General features: G+C 30.4%; 2 protein-coding genes across 2 annotated transcripts in view; both read right to left on the bottom strand.

Moving 5' to 3' along the window:
- LOC123016325 (calpain-9-like) overlaps positions 1-16,499 on the bottom strand; it is a 44,994-nt gene extending 28,495 nt beyond the window's left edge. The window contains exons 1-2 of the mRNA XM_044416654.1: positions 16,328-16,499; positions 16,139-16,275 (exon numbers count right to left, since the gene is read on the bottom strand). Of these exons, the coding sequence (XP_044272589.1) occupies positions 16,139-16,232 (94 nt within the window). The 5' untranslated portion in view covers positions 16,233-16,275; positions 16,328-16,499. The remainder of the gene's footprint in view (positions 1-16,138; positions 16,276-16,327) is intronic.
- A 2,919-nt stretch (positions 16,500-19,418) lies between these two features.
- LOC123016143 (Ig-like and fibronectin type-III domain-containing protein 2) overlaps positions 19,419-25,377 on the bottom strand; it is an 89,777-nt gene continuing 83,818 nt past the window's right edge. The window contains exons 13-14 of the mRNA XM_044416359.1: positions 22,422-23,530; positions 19,419-20,390 (exon numbers count right to left, since the gene is read on the bottom strand). Of these exons, the coding sequence (XP_044272294.1) occupies positions 20,193-20,390; positions 22,422-23,530 (1,307 nt within the window). The 3' untranslated portion in view covers positions 19,419-20,192. The remainder of the gene's footprint in view (positions 20,391-22,421; positions 23,531-25,377) is intronic.

Below are 25,377 nucleotides of genomic sequence, written 5' to 3'. Positions count from 1 at the left end.
ACTTTGAGGTTGAAATGCGTTTTAAATAAAAGTTTGGTGTGACGGGCTAATCGTGTTTTTGTTCATCGTTTCCACACCATCAAGAAGAAGAAATAAGGGAGGTAAAATTTTTGCCTCCATGTGAAATATTTGGCTACTTCCCTTTCTGAAATTAAGTGAAAAACTTAGTTTCTGTAAAGTAGCAGAAAAAAAAAATGAACAAGCATTATTTTTTCATCAATTTTTCACAACACTTGACGTTTTTATTTAACGTCACGATATAAAGGAAGGCAGAGTGAGTTGCTTGTTAAAAAGTGAAAATCTATTTGGTCCAGAGGCAAAGTGCGCCTCGGTAGAGAGGTGTTGGGGTCAATCCCGATATTTCAAAAAATGACAGCTTACATATTAGTGTAGTTGTTCCGCATGTAAAACGTGCATTAACGTCGATGTAAGGCACGTTCACACACCAGTATGTCTGCCGCAAGAAGTGTTGAATAAAAATAATGTGTCCTCTAGGCATCAGTGAGCAGTCCACCCTCGCGCAATCTCACGGTGACATTGATATTTATTTTAATTACGTGTGTCAGTCAAGAGGCAGGGCGTGTCGAAAGTATAGCACCGCACTCTCTGCATATTTATGTTAATGAGCGCATTGTAAGTTGCAGTTTTGTATAAAAGTGCGTTCTTGGATTTTTACGAAATGGTCGACAAAAGGATCGCCGCGCGAGGTTGTCGTTCGCCGAAGAATAGGGTTTCATGATTTAGCAAAACGCTGAGAGAAAGAAGAACAACTACGACGATCTGAGAGAACGAACCTCCTCTTCATCATCATCATCATCATCAACAACTTCTCTCGGATTGAGGAAATTTGCCCGTCTTCGTGTGGGGACAGTTATAAAAAGCGGAAACATTTCGAACGTGTATGCACTTTGCTAAAATATGACGGAGGCTGGCGATGTGTACAAGAAGGAACATTAACATTGCACAGCCGACATATTTCTATCATTGCTCTGCAAAGAGCAAAGAGAGCCGGCCGGATCAATTTAATGGTAATAGAGACGGGAACGTGTACTTCATAATTTAGATAACGTTATTGGATCATTTCTCTAAGACTTTAGCCGGTTTACGGACATCTAACGGCCGGCCATACTTCAGCAAATAGCATAATCGCTAATAACGCCGATCACATCCGTTTCGCTGGCCTTAAAACAACGGTCAACAAACGACAAACCCTCCAACAATACAATTTCAAACAAATCTTAAAAAAATAAATAAAATAACACTCTGCTAATAGTCTAAGAGCCTGCAATCGCCAGTTTTAAAGATTACTATAAAAATATACTATTATCAAACTGTTAATTACAATACAATAAATATATAACATTAGGTTGCCATTAAATATTTTTTTTGCGAAACTCGAAAACTAAAAAGAATTAAAAAAAAATTATTCTTCAAAAACGATCACATCTCTTTATAAGTAAAGTCTGTTTTTACGTTAAATGGAAATTACCAAGTCAAAATTTTGGTGAAAAAATTGGTAGCAACTTCTCTCCATAGCCACAAATTTTGTTTGTTCTTTGTTTTTGTCCCTAGAAATTTTGTTAAAAAATTATGGTTATGTTATATAAATCTTGTGTGCCTGTTTGCTTTTTGAAAGCGCTATTATTGAATCCCTGAGGACAGACATCATTACCTAAGGTCTAAAGACAGAATTCAGTGCTAATAATTTTGATAAAAAGACAGTGCAAGTAAGTACAATGAGCTTCTTGCTACAAAAACTTTGAAGAAAAAAGATGTACATACCGAAAAAAGTTATTTATCAAAAGATACAAGTAGGTATTATGATGATTGGCAGTCATTTTTATGTAATTTATTGAAATGAGCTCAAAGTTGATGCATTTTATAAATTCTTTTTGAGCTCTAGTTTCAAAATTGTTACTTTTTCAACTCGTTTCTCAAAAACGATGCACAAGACAATAATTTGATTGCATTCTTTCCGAGGTTCTTTCTCATTCATGTTTATTTTGTATTCTTGTCAATTTCTTGCTAAAAATTAAAAATGTTTAGCAAATCTGTATTACATTTTAAAGGGCCCTTTTTCTAACTTCCTGCTTGCCAACTATTCGTTTTCAAATTTTTAAAAACTGTTAGCGGTACCGAATTTGTTTCTTTTTTGGTGTTTCGTTTCTAATTTTCTTAGACGATTTTTTGTGTTGACGTTTAATGACATTGTTTTCAAATTAATTCAAAAAAAAAAAACGGAGCTGCCAACTTCCTTTATTAAAATTACCATGAATGAATTTACTGGTGGTCCCAACGTTAAGACTGTTTGGCATTTTCATTTAAAAAAAAACAGACTTTAGTACTTTATAAGCACTAATTATTATTTTGTAAAGTATTTAGTTTATGCAAAAAAGGCTGGTTTCATAATTTTCACCTTGTAGAAAAGCCTTTTAAAACGAGCCATTCTCATATCAAAAGTGATCACTTTTATAATTAAATGTGACAAGTAAAAGTTTTACTTTTGAGCCATGGAGTAAAAGTTTTATTTTTGCACCAAAGCGTTTTTACGTTTGCCATGACATTACTGACATTTCCCAATGTTGTTTCTTTCGCTGCTTCAGCAATTGCTAGAGAGGTATATTATTAAATTTTTCATCATTTTGCACTACCAACTGCACTAGTTAAATCAATAAACACTTTTATTAAAAATCTTAACACAAGTTCGGATATTTACGCCTCTTGTCGTTGTTATGATTTCATTAGTTACAAAGCGTCCTGATTATTTTGTTCGTTTACTTACTAATTAAAGTGCTGCTCTTTACTCTCGATTTAAATACATTTGCAAATAAAGAGTATATAAAATTCGGATTTTTTTATGTAGTTCAGCTAAATTATTTGGCTCATTATGTTTTTAAAAATAAATATTCAGCTTTACCACATAATTTTTTTCATATTCATTTATCTACCTTTAAAAAGTAAAATTTTGCACATTAATAAAAAATATGTGTAATATTCAATTAGTTATTATAAAAATGTTTTTTAGATATGACATTTGAGAGGAAGATTCTCCTTCTTGCAAGAAAGCAAAATTAAAAAATTAAAACTTTTGAACCAAAATTGCGAAAGAAGTGTCACTCTAATTAAAAAAATATTTTTTTTCGAATTTCGTGTCTATCAATTATTAATTTTGAAAATATTTTAATACACACGTATTTTTATTTACTTAGAACTTTTAGCTTTTGAAACGATTCATTCATCTCTGTTTATTTTTCCAAAATTTCTCGAAAACGGAAGAAATGATGCATATTTTAAAAAAATATGTAACACTATGTTGCTATTAATTTTTTTTTTGCAAAATTCGAAAACAAAGGAATCTTGAAAAATTTAATTTTTAAAAAACGATTACATTTTTATAGTACCTTACCTGCACTAATTATTTTTTTCGTAAAGTAATTAGTTTATGCAAAAAAAGCTTGGTTTTATCCTTTTTATTCACCTTGTAGAATAAGCCTTTGAAACGGGCCATTCTTTTGTTGATTTTGAAGTACAAATTTTTCAAAAGTTGAGAAGAATTACAATGACAAACGCCGGGTCAGTGTCAAGGCTAGATAAAGGTCATTGTTGAGTAGCATAGTAGAATGTCGAGAGAGGTAACGAAACAAAATTCATTCATCAAATTAGAGAATCAGTGAATCGTTAAATTTATTTCAATCCCGTAGCTCACCGAGCTTTGATTTGAGTCCAACGCCCCCGCTTTTCACACACACACACACACACAGTTAGTTTTTTGTGTGTGCAATCGATCCGCTTCGGATAAGTCCTCAATGAGGCGATCTATCCCACGATAAGTTTCGCGTGTGTTCTCTTATCAAAATCACTGTCAAGTTCACTGTCTCTCCTTTATTATGACAGCATCCATCAGCTAATCTGCCACTTCTGGCATTACACTCCTCCTCGTTGTAATTTCATGCAAATTAAATCGTAAATATCTCAATTTCTTTGATGTTGGGCGCACTTTTCGCAATTGTTACCAGCGATGATTTTTTCTCTTTCTGTTTGCTGATATGACAGCAAGGAAGCAACTCGACCGAGATGAAGATGCACGTATTCATGATTTATTATCCATCATTTATTGATCAAGCCGACTGACTCTTTGAAAACTATAAAATATTGCGATTGTATTGGACGAAGGGGGAAAAACACGAGACGCAACGCAAAACCATCAATAATGGAAATTCTCTCTTCCACTTCCGTAATTAGTCTTAGATCAATCAGGTTGAGCAAATGCGATGACAGACACGCGCTAAGGCCACTTTTTGTGCCCAAAATCATTAAAATTCAAGCAAGGTTCAAAGCCATAATTTACTGGACTTAACAATTCTCTTTCAAATCACGGAGGCTTTATTGATATTGTCAAGGAAATATTAATTCCAACGCCAATAAATACTTAAAGAAGTGTCGAACATGCTTCCATACGTGTGAAAAATATTAATTTTGATGGTTTTTTTTATATCAGAGATAACAACAAGGAAGTGAAAAAATCCCAACCAGGACGATAAATCGTCCCCGATCAAATTTAACACCGATGTTAATTAAACAGATACAATCGCGCCTTCGGCAACGATATTTATGGCACCATATAGCTCAATGAGCAACGATTTAATTTCAGTGTTGTTTATGGACGTCCATTAAATCATCGACCATTTGACATTTGATCATATCAATTTTTTAACAATGTCGATTTTCCGACGACGTAAAGTCTGTTCTTTTTTTAAAGGAAATTACCAAGTCAAAATTTTGGTGAAAAAATTAACAGCTTGTCTCCAAAAATTTCGTTTGCTTTTTGTTTTTGTCCCTAGAAATTTTGTTAAAAAATTATGGTTATGTTTTCAAATTGAAATGTTGTCAAAATTTTGATTTTTATGAATCTTGTGTGTCTGTTTGCTCTTTGAAAGCGCTATAATTGAATACCTGAGGACATACATCATTACCTAAGGTTTAAAGACAAAATTAAGTGCTAATAATTTTGATAGAAACACATCGCAAGTAAGTACAATGTTGTGGACAAAAATGAGGTTCTTGCTACAAAAACTTTGAAGAAAAAGGATGTATACGGGGTGTTCGATCCAAGTCGCCCTTGCCGATAACACCTAAACTTACTTTTTTTTCAAAAACTAATTTTTCAAATAGTACTCTTCATTCCTCGTTTTATTAGTAAATGCATCAAAATTTTTTGGCACATCCGGTGTAGCCGAAAATGCTACCATATTTAGTTTTTCAAATGGAACACCTATGTTTTTTTGCTCGAAACAATAATAATTGGCATGAAAAATACGGTAAACCACTATTTATTACATTTTACTTTACATAATGCACTCAGAAAACAATTTAAATTATTGAATTTTTTTGCAAATTTTGCAACGTAAACGGATTTTACTTGTCAAGGTATTCATGCAAAAAGCAATATGCTTAGATACCTTTAATTCTTAGTTTGACAAAGCCTAATCTTATTGAGATCTTTAATAATGGATGATATTAATTACGACGAATTGGTAGATCAACTTGAAGTGTTTTTTAAGTGCAATAAAAATAGAGCGGAAGCTGAAAGACAGTATAGAGAAAAAAACTCGAATGGAGTTTTCCCAAATCGTTGGAAATTTAGTCGATTTAAGAAACAACTGAGACGAATAGGTTCGCTTCTTAAAACTAAAAAACCTGTGGTTCTTTCTGAAGAACAAGAAAATAGAAATCTGAATGTTCTGTTATCAGTCGAAGAAAATCATCAACTGACAAATTAGATTTGTCAAACCAACAATTAAACTGTATTCAACCTTTTTTTTTATTCACACCTTTCTTTTAAAATTAAAAATCAGGCTACGCGACCAATTTCCTTATAAAATTCTAAGATTTAAGATGTTTTTTGATTGCACTGTGTTACGCAAAATGTAATAAATAGTGGTTTACAGTATTTTTCATTTCAATTACTTATTATTGTTTGGAGGAAAAAAAACAGGTGTTCCACTTAAAAAATTAAATTTGGTAGCATTTCCGGCAACACCGGATGTGCTAAAAAGATTTGATACATTTATTAAGAAAGCCAAGAATGAATATTATTACTTAAATATTTAATTTTTGAAAAAAAGAAGTAAGTTTAGGTGTTATTAGCTGGGGCGACTTGGACCGAACACCCTGTATACAAAAAAAAATTATTTAGGAAAAGATACAAGTAGGTATTATGATGATTGGCAATAAATTTTGCATAATTTGTTGAAATGAGCTCAAAGTTGATGCATTTTATAAATTCTTCTTCAGCTTTAGTTTCAAAATTGTTACTTTTTCAACTCGTTCCTCAAAAACGATGCTCAAGACACTAATTTAATTGTGTCCTTTCCGAGGTTTTTTCTCATTCATGTTTATTTTGTATTCTTGTCAATTTCTTGCTAAAAATTGAGAATGTTTAGCAAACCTGCATTACAAATTGCGTCTACATTTTAAAGGGCCTTTTTTCTAACTTCCTGCTTGCAAACTATTCGTTTCTAAATCTTTTAAAACTGTTGTTCCTTTTTTGCTGTTTCGTCTCTAAATTTTCTTAGACGATTTTTTGTGTTGACGTTTAATGATATTGTTTTCAAATTTATTCAAAAAACGAAACTGTTTGGCATTTCCATTAAAAAAACAGACTTTAACAAACACTTCCCATACAATATCTAGCGAGTTCATCTCACTTATACACTAGAAAATCCGTTTGGCGAGTTTTATTGTGCAATTTCGTTATAGGGTTTACTAGCCCATTATTCTAACGTGCAATTAGACTTTTTTCAAAACGAAGCGTTTTACTGGCGAAGGCGACATGGGAAAAGAACTTTGCACTAAACAACGCCACTGAAATTTTGTCTAGCTTTTAGTCAAGTCTCCTAATTTTAAATATTCAAATTAGTTGTTATCTTCACGAGCAGTTATGTCTGAATCATTAAAAGATGTTTAACTCTATTACGGTCTAAATTAGTTTTTCAGCCATTATCATTAATTTACTCCTCATATTATCCACATGTTACGTGATTTAAGAACATCATGACTTTGATTAGATAAAGGAATGAAGACCATAACGGAGAAAACGGAATATTCTCATGATTTTTACACCAAGTAAAGTTGATTCATTATTTCACATGTTGCCAATAAACGTTTCGACAAACAACTCGAGTATTTATAAACCTTGAAGTTCCTCCTAAACCCCACATTAGTATGATATTTATCTACAAATTTGCATATAGCCATAATCGGTTAGGTTAAAATGGTAACATTTCCGGTTTTACCGGAAAGGTACAAAAATTATTTGCCTCACTACGTTCATCAAAATAAATATTCAGCTTCGCTACATAAACTATTATTTTCTTCCAGATTTATTATTTACCAAAATTACAAAAATGTGTAACTCTTCTTAAAAAAAGATTTTTTTTAAGTTTTAAGTTTTTGTTGTCTATTATTAATTTTGAAATTATTTCAATACACACGAAAATGTATTTTTGTTTACTTAGAACATTTAGTTTTTAAAATGTATTTTTATTTACTTAGAACTTTTGGCTTTTGAAATGTTTCATTCATTTCTATTTACTTTCCCAAAATTTCTCAAAAACGGGAGAAATGATGCATATTTTACTTGTTTTGATTTTTTTATTTTTAAATTTAGAAGATAGATTTGACTCTGACTTTGAGCCAAAATATAAAAACAAATACAAAAGAATGTAAAAAAATATTCTAAAAATTAAAAATTTTAAGTATGCATAAAATTAAAAAAATAATAAAACATAGCTATTTATTATACAAGACGATAAAGAAATTGTTTATCTACGAGTGAAAAGGTTAAGTTTACGAGTGGACTTTTTTCACGAGTAGATAAGCAATCTTTAGCGTCGTGTATAATACAATTTATTTTTTTTTCTATAGCAGAACTTAAAATTTAAGAAAAAAATATATAATTTCAAAAACAATACAATCTTTGGCACTTCTCAATACGAAACTTCAGATTATTTTCAACAGATTTAAAGCAATTTTAAGTCTTGTTGAGTCTTATTCGAAGAATAAAATGTAACTCCTCAGTTTTTTATTATTTTTATTTTCTCAAAAAAAACAAGTTTATTTTAAGTAAAATGTATTCCCAGTCTCTTGACTTCTACAATCTGTAGTCTTTCAAAATTATAAACTAAAACACCTGCATTGTTTTTAATACCAATAAAATTACTTTCTAAAGTAAAACTCAATTTTCTTTCCTTACCGACTTTTTTATTATTCGTGTACTAAAATATTATTAGGTGAAAAAATTTTTTTAATTGCTTGTGGAACACAAAAATGTAGACTTTTGATTCAAATTTGTATTTTTTTTATTTTATTTTTTTCACTCATTTTATAAACATTTCTTGTTTACCATTTTAAATATACGCTTAGTTTTAAAACAAGGTGCAAAAACTTTACTTATAAAGGAGAAGTCTTATTTTATACTAGTTTTTGTAAAACAATAAAGGAGAAAAACAGAAATCTACATAAATTTTCGTTTTATTGTGTAAAATAAAAATACAAGGACAAAAACTTTGAAATAGTGGAGTTCTTTGACACTTGATTTTTCAGTATCGTCCAATTTTTTAGCATTTTTTGTCATAAAAGTAGAAAAAAATTCTAGTATTTTTTCAATTAATTGCTTGCCGCTGCCACTGCTTCTCCAAGGGTGCTAATCAAAATTTCGTTCCGCCCCTTGTAGGCCTCCATAGCAATGAAGTAACGTTAGATAACGTTCCCAAGAGCGGAAAACGCTAATTATCGGACAATTTATTTAATTACAATAATATGTCTCATCAGCATTCTGCATAAATGTCACACGTGCGCTCATCAATCCACATCTACAGAGTGTTTTAACTAAAATCACATTCTTGAGAAATGCGTGATTACAAGTGGGTGTAAGTTACACAACAACAACTTGCTAGATTTTTTAACATGCATAGGTGAGCTCATATACCTAGCATTGCATATAAGTGTATTCAATGATAAAAGGGAAACCTTGAGGATATGTCCGATGTATAATTACACACACAAACTGGTTATTAAAGAGTCCTCGCACGCACTTAGGGCACGTGTGCATTGCCCATTGTCTCCTCTAATCTTTTATCAATTGCAGCGTTTCCGGTTTGTTATCAAACTGAAGCTGAAAACTGAAAAATTTTCAGAAATTTCCACCTGTGCGCACATTCCGTTTCCAAAGAAAGGCACGACATTTGCACCCATTTTACGCAACTGTTTGTTTATGGTGCTCTAAACCACAATAAACTCTCCCTCTGTGTTTGTGGTGCAAGTGACAGGGCATGAAACTAGGTCTCCGCGAATAAATTGTGCCGAATATGGAAAAGGCGCGCATACCAAACATTTTCTCGCGATTCCGAGCGATTTTCCCCGAGCATTTTCTCGTTTTTCTCGATTTTCAATCGGAGACTTCAACGGTCGATGACACAACGAACCGATTTGGCCGATTTATTGTGGGTGGTGGAATTAGTGCGACGTCATCTGTAATAACAATGGAGAGTGTTTGGACGCCTACGGGGATTTTTCTTCACTCATTCCATCACCTCCACAAATCATCACCAACTTGTTATTAACAGATTGGGACAGAGATCAATAATAACTACGACAACGGGAAAGAATGCGGAAATTTTTCAGTTTGGGCGCTTTCCATACTCTGATTTTGTTTGTTTACAAATCAAAAGACATGTAGGTGAGTGACCTTTATGAAATTGCAAGTGTCAGAAAGTAGCCAACTTGATACGACTGGATTTAACTAACAGGAAATGTTAAAGCTTTTTTCAGAAATCTAAGCAGCATTGATTCCTGTTATATAGATTTTTCAGCATGCATAAATCGTTTATTAATAAATTTTTGTTACTGCATAAATATGCCTTATGTGAAGAAAATGCTGTTTTGTTTTTCAACACTACCCAGGGGCGGACTATGACAAAATTTCAAGTAAGATAGGATACCAGGAAGAAATTCTATCTGGCAAAAAATTTTAACATTAATTTTTTGACATTTGATAATTTTTATGTGTATTTAATGATACTGATGAATACAACTTCCTTGTTTCCTCTCTACTAGTAAGTAGCAAAAAAACTTGGAAAATTATTTTTCGAACAGAAATAAATAGAGTCAAAGTGCAAAATTCTCATAACTTCGAAATTTTTATAGATAGAATTTTTTTAACATGTTCCTGATATCTCTCCTTGCATGGTATTTTTCTCTACCAGCTTTTCTTCGTAAAACATCAAGAGTCAAATTTTTCAAGTTTCATGAAAAAAGTTTTGGTTTACCAAGAATTAAATTCTAAATAATTTTTTTGTAAAATGCTTTGAATCTGAATTTTTTTTGGTTTTGGTATTAAAAAAGCTAATTTGTATGTATTGGTAAAATGGAAATTGGAAAAATATTCATTTTTTAAAAGATACTACAATAGCAGATTTTTACAATCCACTTAAACTTTTCAGTCTTATAACATTTATTTTTTTTAAATTTAGTTCACAATTAATAATTTTGTCAAAAACCGCAAAAACAAAGCTGGTTTTACTCATTACTTTTTTTGAAATTTTCAAACTTACAAAATAGTAATTTTAGTCAAAATACAAAATAATATTAAAAAACAAAAATATGTAAAGGAAATGCTTTTTTGTTTCTCAAAACTAACTAAATTATGATAACTTGTCTCATATATAGAACTCGCAAATCAGAGAAAAATGCCAAGTTAAATAGGATGACACTATAAGAACAAAAAAATAAATTTTTTAGATAATTATCTAAAAAAGTATAAATCTTGCTTTTTGACTCTATTTATTAGAAGAAAAAAACCAAGAAGCTGTATCCTAAATTGTAACGTTATTTATGGCTTTTATTGGCAAACTTTTTGTACATTTACTGAATAATTCTGAAAAAACATATACAAGATCATCGGTAACAGAAAATACACATAAAAAAGGTCAAATGTTAAAAAATAAATGTGAACATTTTTTTACATTTTTTTAAAACCATTTTCCATCTTTCTTATCTCACTTGGTATTTACTTGACTTTTGTCTGGAGAACATTTGTCTAGAACATTCTTTTAATAGATTAAGGGTCAAACCTTTTAAATTTTGCGAAAAAGGTCCTAATTTACGTAGCAGCTAAATTCTAAACAATTTTTTTGCTAAATATTTTGACTCTAAATTTTTGTAGCATTTTCCATTGTGCATATGAGTAAAAAGGCTTTGCTTTATCGTTATAACTTTTATATTTTTTTGTTATAGAGAGTGTTTTCTAGAAGTGATCCCAATGCTCAGTTTCCAAATAGTCCTAACTTTGTTTTTTTTTATAAATGTGACATTTCGTTAAAACTTGCAATATTTATTTTCTTAAGATTTAAATAAAAACCGCAAAAACGTACGTTTCACTTGTTTTCTTACTTTTTTTAAATTTTCAAACTTACAAAAGGGTAATTTTAGATAAAATATAAGAACTAATATTAAAATACAAAGATATTAAAAACAAATAAAGCTAAGTATTCTTGTTATAAATTTTTCAGCATGCATAAATAGGATTTTTCTCTATCGTTTGATATAATTTTCATACCATTTTATAATACAGCGTCTTATCTAAAAGTGATCAAATTTTAAAACCATCCTAATTTTGTTTTCTATATTTATTAATTAATTTTTCTTCGTCAATTTCAAATTAGATGGGTTTTTATTATCAAAACTTATAAGATTGTGTTTTATGTTACATTGAACTTGAATAATGCAAAAAATTGACATAAATAAATGTAAAATAGTTTATTATTCTTGTAAAAATAATGATAGAATAAGACAAAAAAAAAACTGCTTTTACTTTTTTTTTACTTTTTTTAAATAGGTATGACATCTTGTATTATGACATTCTGCAAATTATTGTTTACTGTTAAGTGTAATTTCACTTTTTTTGAGAAAGATAATTATTAATAAATATTGTCAATAAAACGACGCTAATTTCACTAATTTTTGTATTAATTGTTTTAATTGTCAAACTAACAAGATAATAACTATAATCAAAGAGCAAGAAAACAAATACCGATTAGCAAAAATTAATTCGTTGAAGTCTTTTTTCAAAACACATTTGAAATTTGCAGAAGCTGCATTTTGTAATTTTTTTAATTAGTCACTGGAGCTGCTTCTTTTTGTAATTTATCCAATTTAACATATGAATAGGATGGCGTCGTTAATTATTCCGATAGCATCTTTTAACATTGAAGCTTCCAACAACGCAACAATAAAAATTCGTCCTTTATAAGACCCGATAAGAATCTTTGTACAATCGGAAGCGAATAGAGAAAGTTTGAAAATTTTCGATTCGCATTACCGATTAACTCCGCTACCTAAATAGCAGAAAATTCGTGCAAAACCATCTGCTTATTCCATGAAATGTATTAATCAAACGACAACTCGAGTTTAGGTAAACTCCTAGAAACCATAAAAACAAGTAACGGAAGCATTAACTGTACAAGTATAAAGGTTTACAACCTTCTCTCACCGTCGTCGACGAAATCGAAATTGTCTGAGGTGACATTTTTTCAGAAATTTTCACATAAAGCTCAATGAACAATGCGTTCAATTAAAGTGTTAAATTTGTTGGGATTGCTTCCACGGACAGCGATCGGCTTTTACCCAAGTAATTAGCCAAGAAAGGCATTTTACGATACGTCAAACGATAACGAATGCACCGATTTTATCTCCGACAATTTTAATTAACAGAAAAACAAAACACGAATTTAGGTTACATTGACAATTGGCGGTGCTTATTTATCGCTAAATAATACACTCCTGGGTTATAAATCATAATTACATTAAATTTCGTAAGCCGAAATTTAATTTCAAACTCGATGATTTATTGGCTTACTATTATTATTATTAAATAACAGCCTTGTAGAACACGTGTTTATTTATTGTAGTTATTAATGAAGTTTTAGAGCTTCAAAACATCACGTTTTGTCATCATCTTCGACAATTAATTTCGTTCGGTCAATAAACTTGGGAAAATCTTGTCAATGTCAGTGTCTTTTGATCATCAAACGAATTGATGTCAAGGCCAGCGCCTTTATTCGAAAAATTGAACTCGATATTGTCTAGCGGAAGAAGTGCTTTCAAGGACACCGTTTGTATTGTAGATGAGAAGATTACAAACGTCATTATGTAGTAATTGAAATATTAATCATGATCTTCAGTTGGCGCCTAAAAATAGATTTGATTAATCAAATTTGATAGTCCTGTTAGAAAAAAGAATTCCAACTGAGAAAAAAATTAAATTATGTGACATAATAAGATTGAGGACCGAAAAGTTGGCAAAATTTGCATATTCAGAATAGTTTGAATGCGTGGGCTCTCATTGATTAAATAGTTTGGCGAAATCCAGTTATAAAAACATTCTATTTCAAAAATGGCTTCGTTATGACCCTCAATTAAACTTTATCTTGTGTTATCATTCCTACATCCACCACAAAAGTGTCTAACACCAAAATTACAAATTACATCAATAAAATCGTTTAGACATTTCGAAAAATTTTGATTTTTTCACAAAAGCACAAAAAAAATCGGACTAAATAAATTTTTCTCTAATTTTAGTGTAATAAGAAAGAGATATTTTGTGGAGTGCGTACAAAACTGGACATGTTTCGTACTTTGCATTCCTGAGAAAATTATTTCTTTACGATTTATGATTATTTATACCAGTGGCGGCTCGTCAGGAAAGGCAGAGAAGGCAAGTGCCTCCATATTGAAAATTTAAGTTAAAAATAAAAAAAAAAATTGGCGCTGCAAATGGAAATTAATAAATTTAATGAGTCGATCAAAAAAAATGAAATTTTTTTAAAGATTTGTCGATTTTTGTATTTTTCTTTGCTGTTAAAAGTTATCTTTTCATGGTCACGCCAAAAGCAAAGAATCATTTTTTAGCCTATTTCCATTTTATATAAAAAAAATATATAAAAAATCTGCCTTTTCTTAATAAAAGACTACAAGCGACCATTGATTTATAAAAAAATTTCTACAACTCTAACAGAAAGTAAATTTTTCATTGATAATTTCAGAAAAAACAGTGGCCACTTATCTTTCAGAAAGAAAAAAAATGTATCTCTTTTTACCTTACCCATAGAAACAAGCAAACATGCTGCTAGATTTAATGGCAAGATTTTTTCTACGATCCAGCAAGAAAAACTTAAAAACAATTTTTCTAGATATTTCAGCAAGGTTTTCTATGTGGGAGGTATTTTTTTTCTATGAGAGGTAATAAGCTATTTTCCTCTCTAAAATTAGGGTGAAAAAACTTACTTCATGTCAGAGTCGTAAAAAAATTATATGCAATTCACTGGAGAAGAGTGTCTTTTTCTTCCTGTGAAAGGAAAAAAAGATACACTTTCCTCTCTTACAATACAAATAACTATTTTCTATGACCCTAACAGAAAGTAATTTTTTCCACCCTAATTTCAGAAAAGAAAGTGACCAATTAGATTTTACCTTTCTCATCTGTCAAAATTACAATAAAATTATATGTAATCTCTCAGGGAAGTAAATAATTTTAACTCCCCCATCAAAACAAAAAAACATGCTGCTAAATTTAATGGCGAGACTGGAATATCAAGAAAAATTGTTAGTTTTAAACTTTTTCTTGCTGGATTTTAGTAAAAATTATGTGTATTGCACATGTAATATAATTATGAAAAAATTATACTAAAACTAGAAAGAAATCAATAAAACAACCAAAAACTAGTTACAGGAAGTACAGAAATAATTTTTCAGTCTATGACAAATCGTAGACTTAATAAATTACAATACATTTTCGTCATTTGAATATCTTTTGCTATGCATTTAAAGAACGTCAAAACGTTTTTTGGAACACACTGTATACCTATTGCATAATAAAATTGTGTTAGATTGAAATTACGTAATTAAGTTTCAAACATAAATATTTAATTACGTTAAAAAGAAACAAATAATAAATATTAGGTAAGTTAACAGCGTGTAATAGTGCTATAAGAAAATTTCGAGTACTCGAAAAAAATCTAAGTTATGCAGAAAGTAAATAATTTCTGCACAGATTTTGAAGGGTGTATTTTTTATTACTAATAAATGGCCTTCACTATAAGTTCATTAAATTTGCAATTTTATTATCATTTTGTTTACATATGCAGCATTTAAATTACCGGAAGATCTCTTCACTGCAAAGTTGCCGTTATACTAACCTTGTCTATTTCTAACATCCATAATAAATATTTATTATAACTGATTTTTCAACTCTTTTTCCACATACACCTGCCAGATTTTATTTATTTTAGTCGTGATTTTGATACCCTTGACTCGAGATTTAAACCCGAGGGAGCAAATTTATTGCAGATTTCATCTAAAAATCGCTTTTTATTATTATTTGTGACGCATCGATTAGAATCTAGGTGTTTGTGTGCGTTATTTATTATTATTGTAACGTAGTTGTTTAAAGTGATTACACAACACCATAAACACTTTGTAAACATATTTATTACATTCAGTAATAATACGAGTAACTATGTCAGAATTGAAGGTAGGAATTACTGTTTTTCAAACAAATTTGGTTTTTTGTCTGAATTATAGAAGATACAAAATACAAAAATGCATTTTTTCAAAAAACTGCTTTTGACTTTTTCAAGCCGTGTTTTTTAGTTTTGGAAATCTAGAAGTTTAGGTACCGGGTGACTCAAGTTATCCCTCCAAACGACCTCTTTCTGATTTTTTAGAATTGTAAAAAAATTCAAGTGTTTTTTTTTTCAAATATTTTGGAATTAGTGTTTGGTCTCGGAGTTACAGCATTCGAAACTATGCGCTAATTGAATTGGCGGTCACGGGCACATCATTCATGAACTTGCCTGTACCTAATTGCAACATTGTTTAAAAAATACCAATAATTTTGAGGCTTATTAAGCCCTGTTCAGACGCAATCATACATCGTCGCTCATTACTCAAGACCTTCATTATCGTCGCTCGCGCTATTGTTGATAATTAACCGTCATGAGAAGAGGAGAAAAATCAAAAAGAAATGCACCGACCATAAAGTGGGTCACGACTTCCGTACAACAAAAGTGTGGGTACTCACCACCATGCCCATTATTTTTGACATGTCCATTCTGGGTGTAATGATGGGCATAGCCATTGACAGGATGATGGGGCCGTAAGATCGTGTGAGGCATCTCGCATTATGAAATCATCTCGTAATTGCGGGAAGAAGAAACACTAAAAATTTGATTTTTTCGTGGACAACTTTTTCGAAAATTTTGTGACATACCCAGGGTTCGTGGCAAAATTATGTATGAAGTGTGATTCCCCCAACACAGATTTTCGAAGGAGAAAAAAAACACTATACTCCGGTGCCAAAACACGCACGTTGTTGCTCACCGTTAAGTTGCCGACTTGTAAAATGTCAAACGGACGAAGCATCACTGGATGAAAGAAAATGCACCGACTATACTATACCTCTAGTCTAGGAGAATATGCGTGTTCGAGTTTCCTCGACTAGAGCCGGAAATCGACGGACACCTGTTGAACGGTGGTCACAGGGGCGGAACACGACCGAATTTTTATAATAGGGGTGATTACTCAGCCCATAAAAGCCACTTTTTTGAATATCCACAACTCAAAAAAAAAATTAAAAATTAAAAAACACACTAACCATTGAAAAATTGTATTCTCTGTATTCACCCTGTATTCTTCACAGTTGTCAGTTTTTTGTTAGATACTTTAAAAAACTAAATTTTTAATTTTTTTTTTCAAATTAGATAAATATGGAGATAGGAGAAACCTCAAATTTTGAATCTTTCATTTTTTTTTATCTAGTGTTGCAAACTTTATATTAGAATTACAGACTGTCTTATCAGAAGTTGAAGACAGTGCTTTTTCCAATAATGATACGCAAATTTACTTTCAAAAAATCACTAGGTTTCCTTTTTTGCAGTTTACACATCTTTTAAAGAAGTTTTTTAAAGCAGATAAGTGTTTAAAAGTTAAATTTGGTTCAATTTTATTACAAATTGATACAAAATTAAGGGTAAAGAATGGATTTAAATTTAAAATAATACTCCTAATAATAGTAAAATTGAGTAATTTTGATATTTTTACTAGTAATATCCCGAGTGCATGCCAAATTGTCGATAATTTTGCAAAATGCACAATTAGAATCAATTTGGCGTGCACGAGGGGTATATTTTGCAACTATTTTCCGAACAAAATTTGCAAAAACAATATTTTCATTATGAGCAATTAAAAAAAAATAAGTCAATTAAATGTTTCAAAATTTGCAGTAATTTAGCACATAAACAAATTATTGATTGGTTAAATCTCAGCAACTTGAAAAATTTGATTGGCTTAAATTTTGTGAGAAAAATAGTCAAATATAAAATTCTTTGAACTAAATAAAAAACACTTTATTTTGTAATTTTGTTTTTTATCTAAAAGCAAAATGTTTAGTACATGAGAGTGACAGCCCGAGTGGTTAATTTTGTGAGTAGTATATACCAGGTGTCTCAATAAGTTTTATGCCGTTTTGAAAATTAACATTTTCATTTAAAACATTTTTTCTTGTTTACTAGGTGTAATTTTGAAGCTAGTTCATTGACTTTTTGAAAACGGTTTTTTACATTAACACCATATTTCTCAATAAGAGACGGAATTATCTCGAAAACTTTAGACAAAAATACACTGAAAAGTCATCAAAAAAATTAAGAATTTTGCTTATTTACATCACGTTTTTTTTGTAAGATTCAAAGAATCGGTTAAAACAAATTGAAAAATTACCAAATTGGGTTAAAAATGATCTTTTTTATGATTTTTTGGACGCTTTAGCACGTTTTTCAATTAAAAATTTACAAAATCATTTCGTCACAAATCGCTAAATTTACTCAAAAATGGTGTTATTTTTACTTTTTTAGATTGTGCTAAAAAATTTGTTCAAACAAACTATTTTTCCGTTTTAGGACGTTTTTTAGTCAGAATCGCGATTATTTTGAAAAGTTTCGTCGAAAATGAGGTAAAAGATGAATAAACTATTACGAAACTAAAATTATTTTTGCTTCTTTGGAGAGTTTAAGCTTGTTTTTGAGACGAAAAATTATCTGGTTGCTTTTCCAAACGTTTTAGCAGATTTTTCAATCAAAAGCACAAAACTTCGTTAAAAATAAGCCGAAAAATCACATAATTAATTTCAAAATGGTGTTATTTTTGCTTTTTTTAAACATTTAGTTGCGTTATTAAGTCTAAAACCAAGTTTTTTCTTTAATTCTTGCTAAAAAACATACCAAAAAATCAATACATATACCAGACTAAATAAAAAACGACATAATTTATGCCCTTTACGAGCGTTTTAAAACATTTTTCAATAAAAAACTAAATTATTTCGCAAAATTTTGTCAAAAATACGTCGAAAAGTAGTTGAATTAAGTTATTTGTGCCTTTTTTTAACATTTATTTATTATTATTTATTTATTTATTTATTTATTTATTTATTTATTTATTTATTTATTTATTTATTTATTTATTTATTTATTTATTTATTTATTTATTTAAACATATTTTAACACCCTTATCCATTGTTTATTCAACAATCCAAGTTGTACATAACGCCTTTAGCATTTGGTAATTTCATTCCTAATAGAAACCAACACTTAAAAGTCTTTTTCAATAAAAAATATTGCGATAAAAATTGTTTAAAAAAAAATACCAGTTTTTTAAAAAATGTTACATAACACCTTTATCCACTCACCCCTTCAAATATAGAACAATTTACAAGTTCTGGTATTTAATCCGCAATTGTCACAAAAGTGACAACTTTTATGACTAATTGTGACTCAATGTGACAAGTAAAACTTTTAACCTTTGAAGTAAAAATTCAATTTTTGCACTTTTGCTTTTACTATGATATTATTGACATTTACCAATATTCAGCAACTTCTGCAGAGGAAGATTGCAGATTATCAGCATTCGACATTTTGCACTACTAATTGCACTAGTTAAATTAATAAACACTTACTACGTTCAATTTTCCCACATAAATTTTGAAACTCTTGTTTTTATAATAAATAAAAAACACTTAATTTTATTTTTTTTATCTAAACACAAGATAATTAGTAGAGTGACAGCCCGAGTAGTATACAAGGTGACTCAAGTTTTTTGATAACCCCCCGAAACTTCTCATTCTTATTAAATTTAAACTGTAGAAAATTTTGGTTTGCGATATTTGTCTGTTGATTCAGCTGTAGCTTTTTTCCAATTCTGAACAATTTTTTCGTTTTATTTGATGTCAAAATTAGGCAGTGAGATGAAATTCGTTGTTGTACATTGTTTGAGTGAAAGAAGGTTGTGGAGAGAAATAAATTTAGAACAGCTTTCAAGTTTTGGTATTTTATTTCTATTGCCTTTGCTATTGGTGACATCGTATTATTTTACAAATTTTTAAAAATTATGTACAAAGAAATATCTAAAACTCTCTACATATTATTTTGAAATTAGATTTCCTTACAAGACATGTGAGAAAGGCACAATACGTGTATTTTTTAAATTTCTAAAACCTCATTCATCGTTCATTATAAATCACCTACAATCAAGAAACATGGCTTTATTTCTATTACATAACAATTATATTACATAAGACTAGAAGCTATATTATTTTAGTTAACAATTACTATGTTGATTATTCGTGTGTTGGTATTGATATTTTTTCAATAAGACCAAGTTCCTTGATCAAAAACCAAAAATCTGTAATGTCAAAATATCACTCAAATTAACACACGTGATCATGAACGTTTTTTACTACGTCATAAAACATTCAGTCATTAGATTAACCTATCAATAATACAAATATTTGGACTGTTTTTACTAATTTACAATCTACAAGTGCATTTACAAAATTTTTCTATTTTACATCTTTTTTTATCATTTTCACTAACAATAATCTAATCTCCCCCCCTCCCAAATATATCTCAATCACAATTTTTACAACCTTATCACCTAGGAGAGAAAAATATTACACTATATGAGGTATTTAGGTAAAATACCTGTCCGGTGGTACGAATACTATATTTTTTTTATTACTACATATATCACAATAACGTGACCGATTTTTCCTAAAATCTGGACTCATCTCCCACTCTAGCCTCATACTAGGGTTTAAGTCGCTTGAAACCGGCACCATCCTGGCCCAATTTCAGTTCTTCGTAAAGAGTTGGGTTGACTTCGGTCGCGGCAGGTACGTGGAGGGCCTCGTTTTTCCACCCTTGAACCCCAGAAGCGGACGACACTGAAATGCCATGGGCGGCGCCGTTGGACACGGTGGCGCCCTCGCTCTGCCCCTGCGGGACCTACAAACAGTGTACTAATATAGTAAAATCGTTTTCCTAAGACCTACTAAAAATTTTATGACACATTATAAATTTGTAACCCTCCATAAATTGCAAGTGTTGCTGCACCCACTAGAATAAAATAGAGCCGTATTTAAAACTAAAGTAGTGGTGGAGTTTTACTAAGTTATTATTAAAAAAAAATCAGCTTTATTTAATAATAGCTTGTTAATAACCACTTGGATTTTTCAAATTTCTTAAAATACTTGACTTTAATAACAACTACATCAAAAACTATTAAAACATTTCAAGTATTTTGGACAAAAAGAAAGTAAGTAATCCGGCCCTGTTAAAAACTGACCTGTTTCAGGGTGATTTGTTTACGCTCTGGTTTACCCTTAACAATACCGCATTTAACTTAAAAGTTTTAGTAGGTCTTAGGAAAACGATTTTACTTTACAGCAAGATTTATAAAGTAAGAAGGTTGCTTCGTAATTTTGCACCAATCACGTTTGCGCGTCATTGGAGTAATCGTTCAAAAATAGTATATGCCACCAAACAGATTATTAAATAAAAAAATTAGAATTCCATAAAATAAATACTGATAAAATATTTTTTTTATTAAGGGTAAAATAAATAAAACATACATAGATAAAAAATATAAATTTATTTTGTTAAAGCTTGCAATATTTTAATTTATATTTTTTTATTTATTTTTTTTTTGATTTTATTATTGGCGATAACTATTTATTGTAGAACAATCTTTTTTGCATGTAATAGAAAATTAAATTTTCTTTCCAACGGTACCAAATATAAGACGTTATCGCCAATAAGTCCAGAGTTATTGGCACCGCTCCAGGTGCCAAAAATCGACCAAAACCTCGATAGAAATCAAAAAAAATTTCAACCTTAAAAATCTTCCATATAACTTTTTTTACATTTCTAGAGGTCGTAAAGACTCAAAAAAGTGCATACATAAAACGTTATTGGGCCAAGTTTAAAAAATTACGAATTTTTTGAGTTTTGAAGGTGAGGGGTAGTAAAATCGTAAAAATAGTCGATTTACTTTAAGTCGTAAAAACGCTTAAATAAATCGGTTTAAATTGACCCTGAAACGTGTTCAAAAACACTACTTTTTAAGGCCCTTCCTTAACAAATTTTTACTTTTTTTATTTTGTAAATTGCGGCAAAGCTGTATTTTAATGATATAATATTTTGACGTAAACTAATGTAAAATGCTCCGGGGAATCGATTGGCGTGAAGAAAACTGCCAATTCGTAATAGTTTTGAAGTTATAGTCGAATTTATATTTTTGAAATTTTTTACTTTATCAGAAATTTTCTAAATAATTGTTTATCGTAGAACACTAATCTTTTATGTATATGATAGAAAATAAAATTTTCTTTCCAACAGTATAAAACATAAGAGGTTATCACCAATAAGTCCGGAGTTATTGGCAATAGGCCGTTCCGGGTGCCAAAAATCGACCAAAATCTCAACAAAAATTTTGAAAAATTTAAACCTTAAAATTCTTCCATATAACGTTTTTTACATTGTCTTTTACGTCTTTTACAAACGTTATTGGGCCAAGTTTAAAAAATTACGAATTTTTTGACTTTTTTTAAAATCGTAAAAATAGTCAATTTACTTTAAGTCGTGAAAACGCTTGAAATATGGTTTTCTAATAACGTGCAGAACACGATGCAACAAGTTAAAATACTTTATGATGCATAGTTTTTGAGATATTAAGCATAAGCACTATATCCGATTCTGACCAAAAAATTTTTATTTTTATGAAAAATTAATACAGGCTAAATTTGTGGCAAGAAGCCAATTTTTTGAATTTTTTAAGGGGAACGGTAATACAATCGTAAAACTATAGTCAATTAATCTTAAGTCGTAAAAACGCTTGAAATATGGTTTTCTACCGTAAGATTACATAATTTTAGATAAAATTTTTTAACATTTCTTTCATGTTCCTGATGTTTTTTGTATTTTTACAAAACACGTTGTATGCAAAATTTTACTTGTTCATTGTCAACAATGTTTTACCTGTATGTGGTCCATGTTGACCTCCCTTAAATAGCTGGGATTTTCGAAGGCCACTCCGTTCGAATTTTTAATCAGCATCTTCTTACTCCTCATGAACCAAACAGCGGCAACAACAATGGCCGCCACTACAACAAGTGCCAAAACAACAGCAACAGCAACGCCCACGTGACTCCCATCGTCACTGTGACTGGCTGCTGAAGTGATATATTTTTCCCCAACTGTAAACCTGATCGGTTCGGTTAAAGTCGACGTTCCTTTGCTATTTCCAGCTTTGATAACACACTCATAGGTGGCACCCTCTTTCAAATCATTGATTTTCAAATGCGTTTCTGAGGTATCGCCCTTTTGCCCACCTTTGCCTTGACTATCGGCCAATCGCCAGAACACTCTGTACAACTCCACAGTGTGTGGATTTTTAATCGGGGGATCCCACACGATGTTAACCGAATGCGAGTCGATGTTCTCAACGCGCACGTTTTGAGGCGGTCCTGGTAGTTTCTCGCGGCCTTCGTGGAAACAACTCATGATTTGTTTGGTGTAAGAGAGGACGCAGATTTTGCTGTTGAGGATCGGCTCGCCTCGGCACCAGTCGAGACAGCGTCGGGGAACCCCCCATTGCGTGCAGCAACTCCTATGATCGGAGCCATCGGCCGCACACTTCATCAACTTATCAAAATCGTTGATACATTCAGGTTTATCAATCACTGCGTCCATATCTAGGTAAAAAGAACACGCGTCCATACATGATGACGTTACGTTTTGTTCGATGCAACATTGCGTTACGTTATGCGTCGCTGCAACGTTGCGAATTCGGACCGAAACGGCTTGGGTTGCACTCCCAAATGCGTTTTCGGCGTGGCAAAAATAATCGCCAACGTCCATATCTGTGATTTGTTTGATCGTCAAGTGCATCACGTATTTGTCTTCCTCGTCTTTCATCGGCATTGTGGTTATGTCGTATTTTCCGCCTTGGATCACCGGAGTTCGTTCTTGATGGTTCTTCCAGAAAATCATCTTTGGTTCGGGTTGGGCGTCCACTTTGCACTCCAAAGTCACCGAATCGCCCAAAGCTGCCATTGTTATGCCACTGGCCTGGATGTGGGGCGGGTCTGGAACAGGAATTACAATGATGTCAATAATTCATTATTTGAAAAAAATTCATGTTTGATTTCAGGTGCAAGCTGTGATGAATCAAAATCAATGAAAAATGCAACGCTTTGTCATTATTTACGATTTAAAAATTTAATTTTAGATCGGTTATTGCATTATTGCAAGCGTTTAATTAAATTTTTTGACGTATTGAAAGCAGAGACTATTTTAAAACGTTATTTTTTATAGGGTGTTTTTTTAATATTGCAATCGCATATTTTACATCAAAAAAATAACGCCAATTTCTTAAACAAACAATAGTCCTCTAAAGCTTCGTTACAGATATACAGGGTGGTAAAGTTTCGTAATTAAAATTAAATTCCGTAAGTTGTTTTCATAAAATTTTACAGACTTTGTGAGCCATTGAAAGCGCTGATTTTCCGGGAATTATTTTATTTTTATTTTTACCAGTGGGGAGCGTACGGGCTGTATGGTAAGTTTAATACTATACAGGGAGAGTGTTAACTTAGTTACTGAGATATTGCGCCGTAAAAACAGTTTTCCACTTTTAAATTTAAAATAATACCAAGATTATCATTATTTTGACCAAGCTTGATATAATGGTAGACATGGATTTTTTTAATTTAACATTCGGTGTGACAATGAAAAAATTTACGATCAATATACATAATGAGTATAATGCAAATTAAACTTTTTTTCTTTATTAGGTATCTCCTAATCCGATATATAGGCTGTTAAAAAAAGTTAAAAAAAAGTTATGAGAGTTGAAATTTTGCACTTTGACTTTATTTATTTTTGTTGGAAAAATAATTTTCCATGTTTTTTTGCTACAGGCTATTAGAAGGTAAACATAAGGAAGCTGTATCCTAAATTGTAGCTGTGTTTAATGTTATTTGTAGCTTTTAATGGTATCTTTACTAAATAATTATTAAGAAAAACATATACAAGATCATCAGTATCATTAAATAGACATAAAAAACGTCAAAAGTCAAAAAATAACGTTCAAAATTTTTTGAAAAATTGAATTTTTTTAATTTTTTTTCCATGTTCTTGGTATTTTATCTTACTTGGAATTTTTTTTCTGGGGTTCGAGTTATGATACACTTATATTTCAAAAAAATAAAAACAGTTCTTTGCAAAAAAAATCGATAAAAATTCAAAACTTTAAAGGGACTGTTCAGAGTTATTTTGGTTTAGGTTGATTGTGCTTGTAAAAAGCAATAAATGCGGCAATTTAAAATGTGTACCTATTGAAAATAGTGAAAATAACTTTGAACAGTTCCTTTTGTTTTTTTCCGAAAAGAACTTTTTTTAAATTTTTTGCAATTTCATCGGATTATCTCTGAAAAGAAAGAAGTTTTATTTAATTTAGTTGAATTTCACTCATTATCTTTTCATTGTCACTATGAAATGTTAAATTAAGAAAGTCATTGTCTACTACTATACCGAGCTTGGTCAAAATAATGATAATCTTATTGGTATTATTTAAATTTTAAAAGTTGAATGTTGTTTTTATAACACAATATTTAGTAACTAAAAAACTTTTACTGTAATATTTGGTCACTTTTATGACGTTTACGGTAGTTATTTTTTTAAGTATAAATTTTTTTTGTTCATTTTTGAAATGTCGAATGTATGATATTTTATTACATGTTTTTTTCTTGTGATAAGAATTTTAATTTTTTTAATGTCAAAGATATTCATAATTTTAACTAGAAAATTTACCTAATATTTCAAATGTACATGACTTTATTTGAGGTTTAAAAATATATTATTTTTTGTTTGTTGAAACAATTAATTTAACATTGAGTAGTTGAAACCAAATTGTTTTCTTATCACACCTTTA

Source organism: Tribolium madens, unplaced genomic scaffold, assembly GCF_015345945.1.
Source record: "Tribolium madens isolate multiple individuals breed KSU strain unplaced genomic scaffold, Tmad_KSU_1.1 Scaffold_1;HRSCAF=32;Tcas5.2_LG8, whole genome shotgun sequence".
Taxonomy (NCBI): Eukaryota; Metazoa; Arthropoda; class Insecta; order Coleoptera; family Tenebrionidae; genus Tribolium; species Tribolium madens.
The sequence above is the reverse complement of the archived record's forward strand: the minus strand, read 5'-3'. Positions and strand labels throughout refer to the sequence as shown.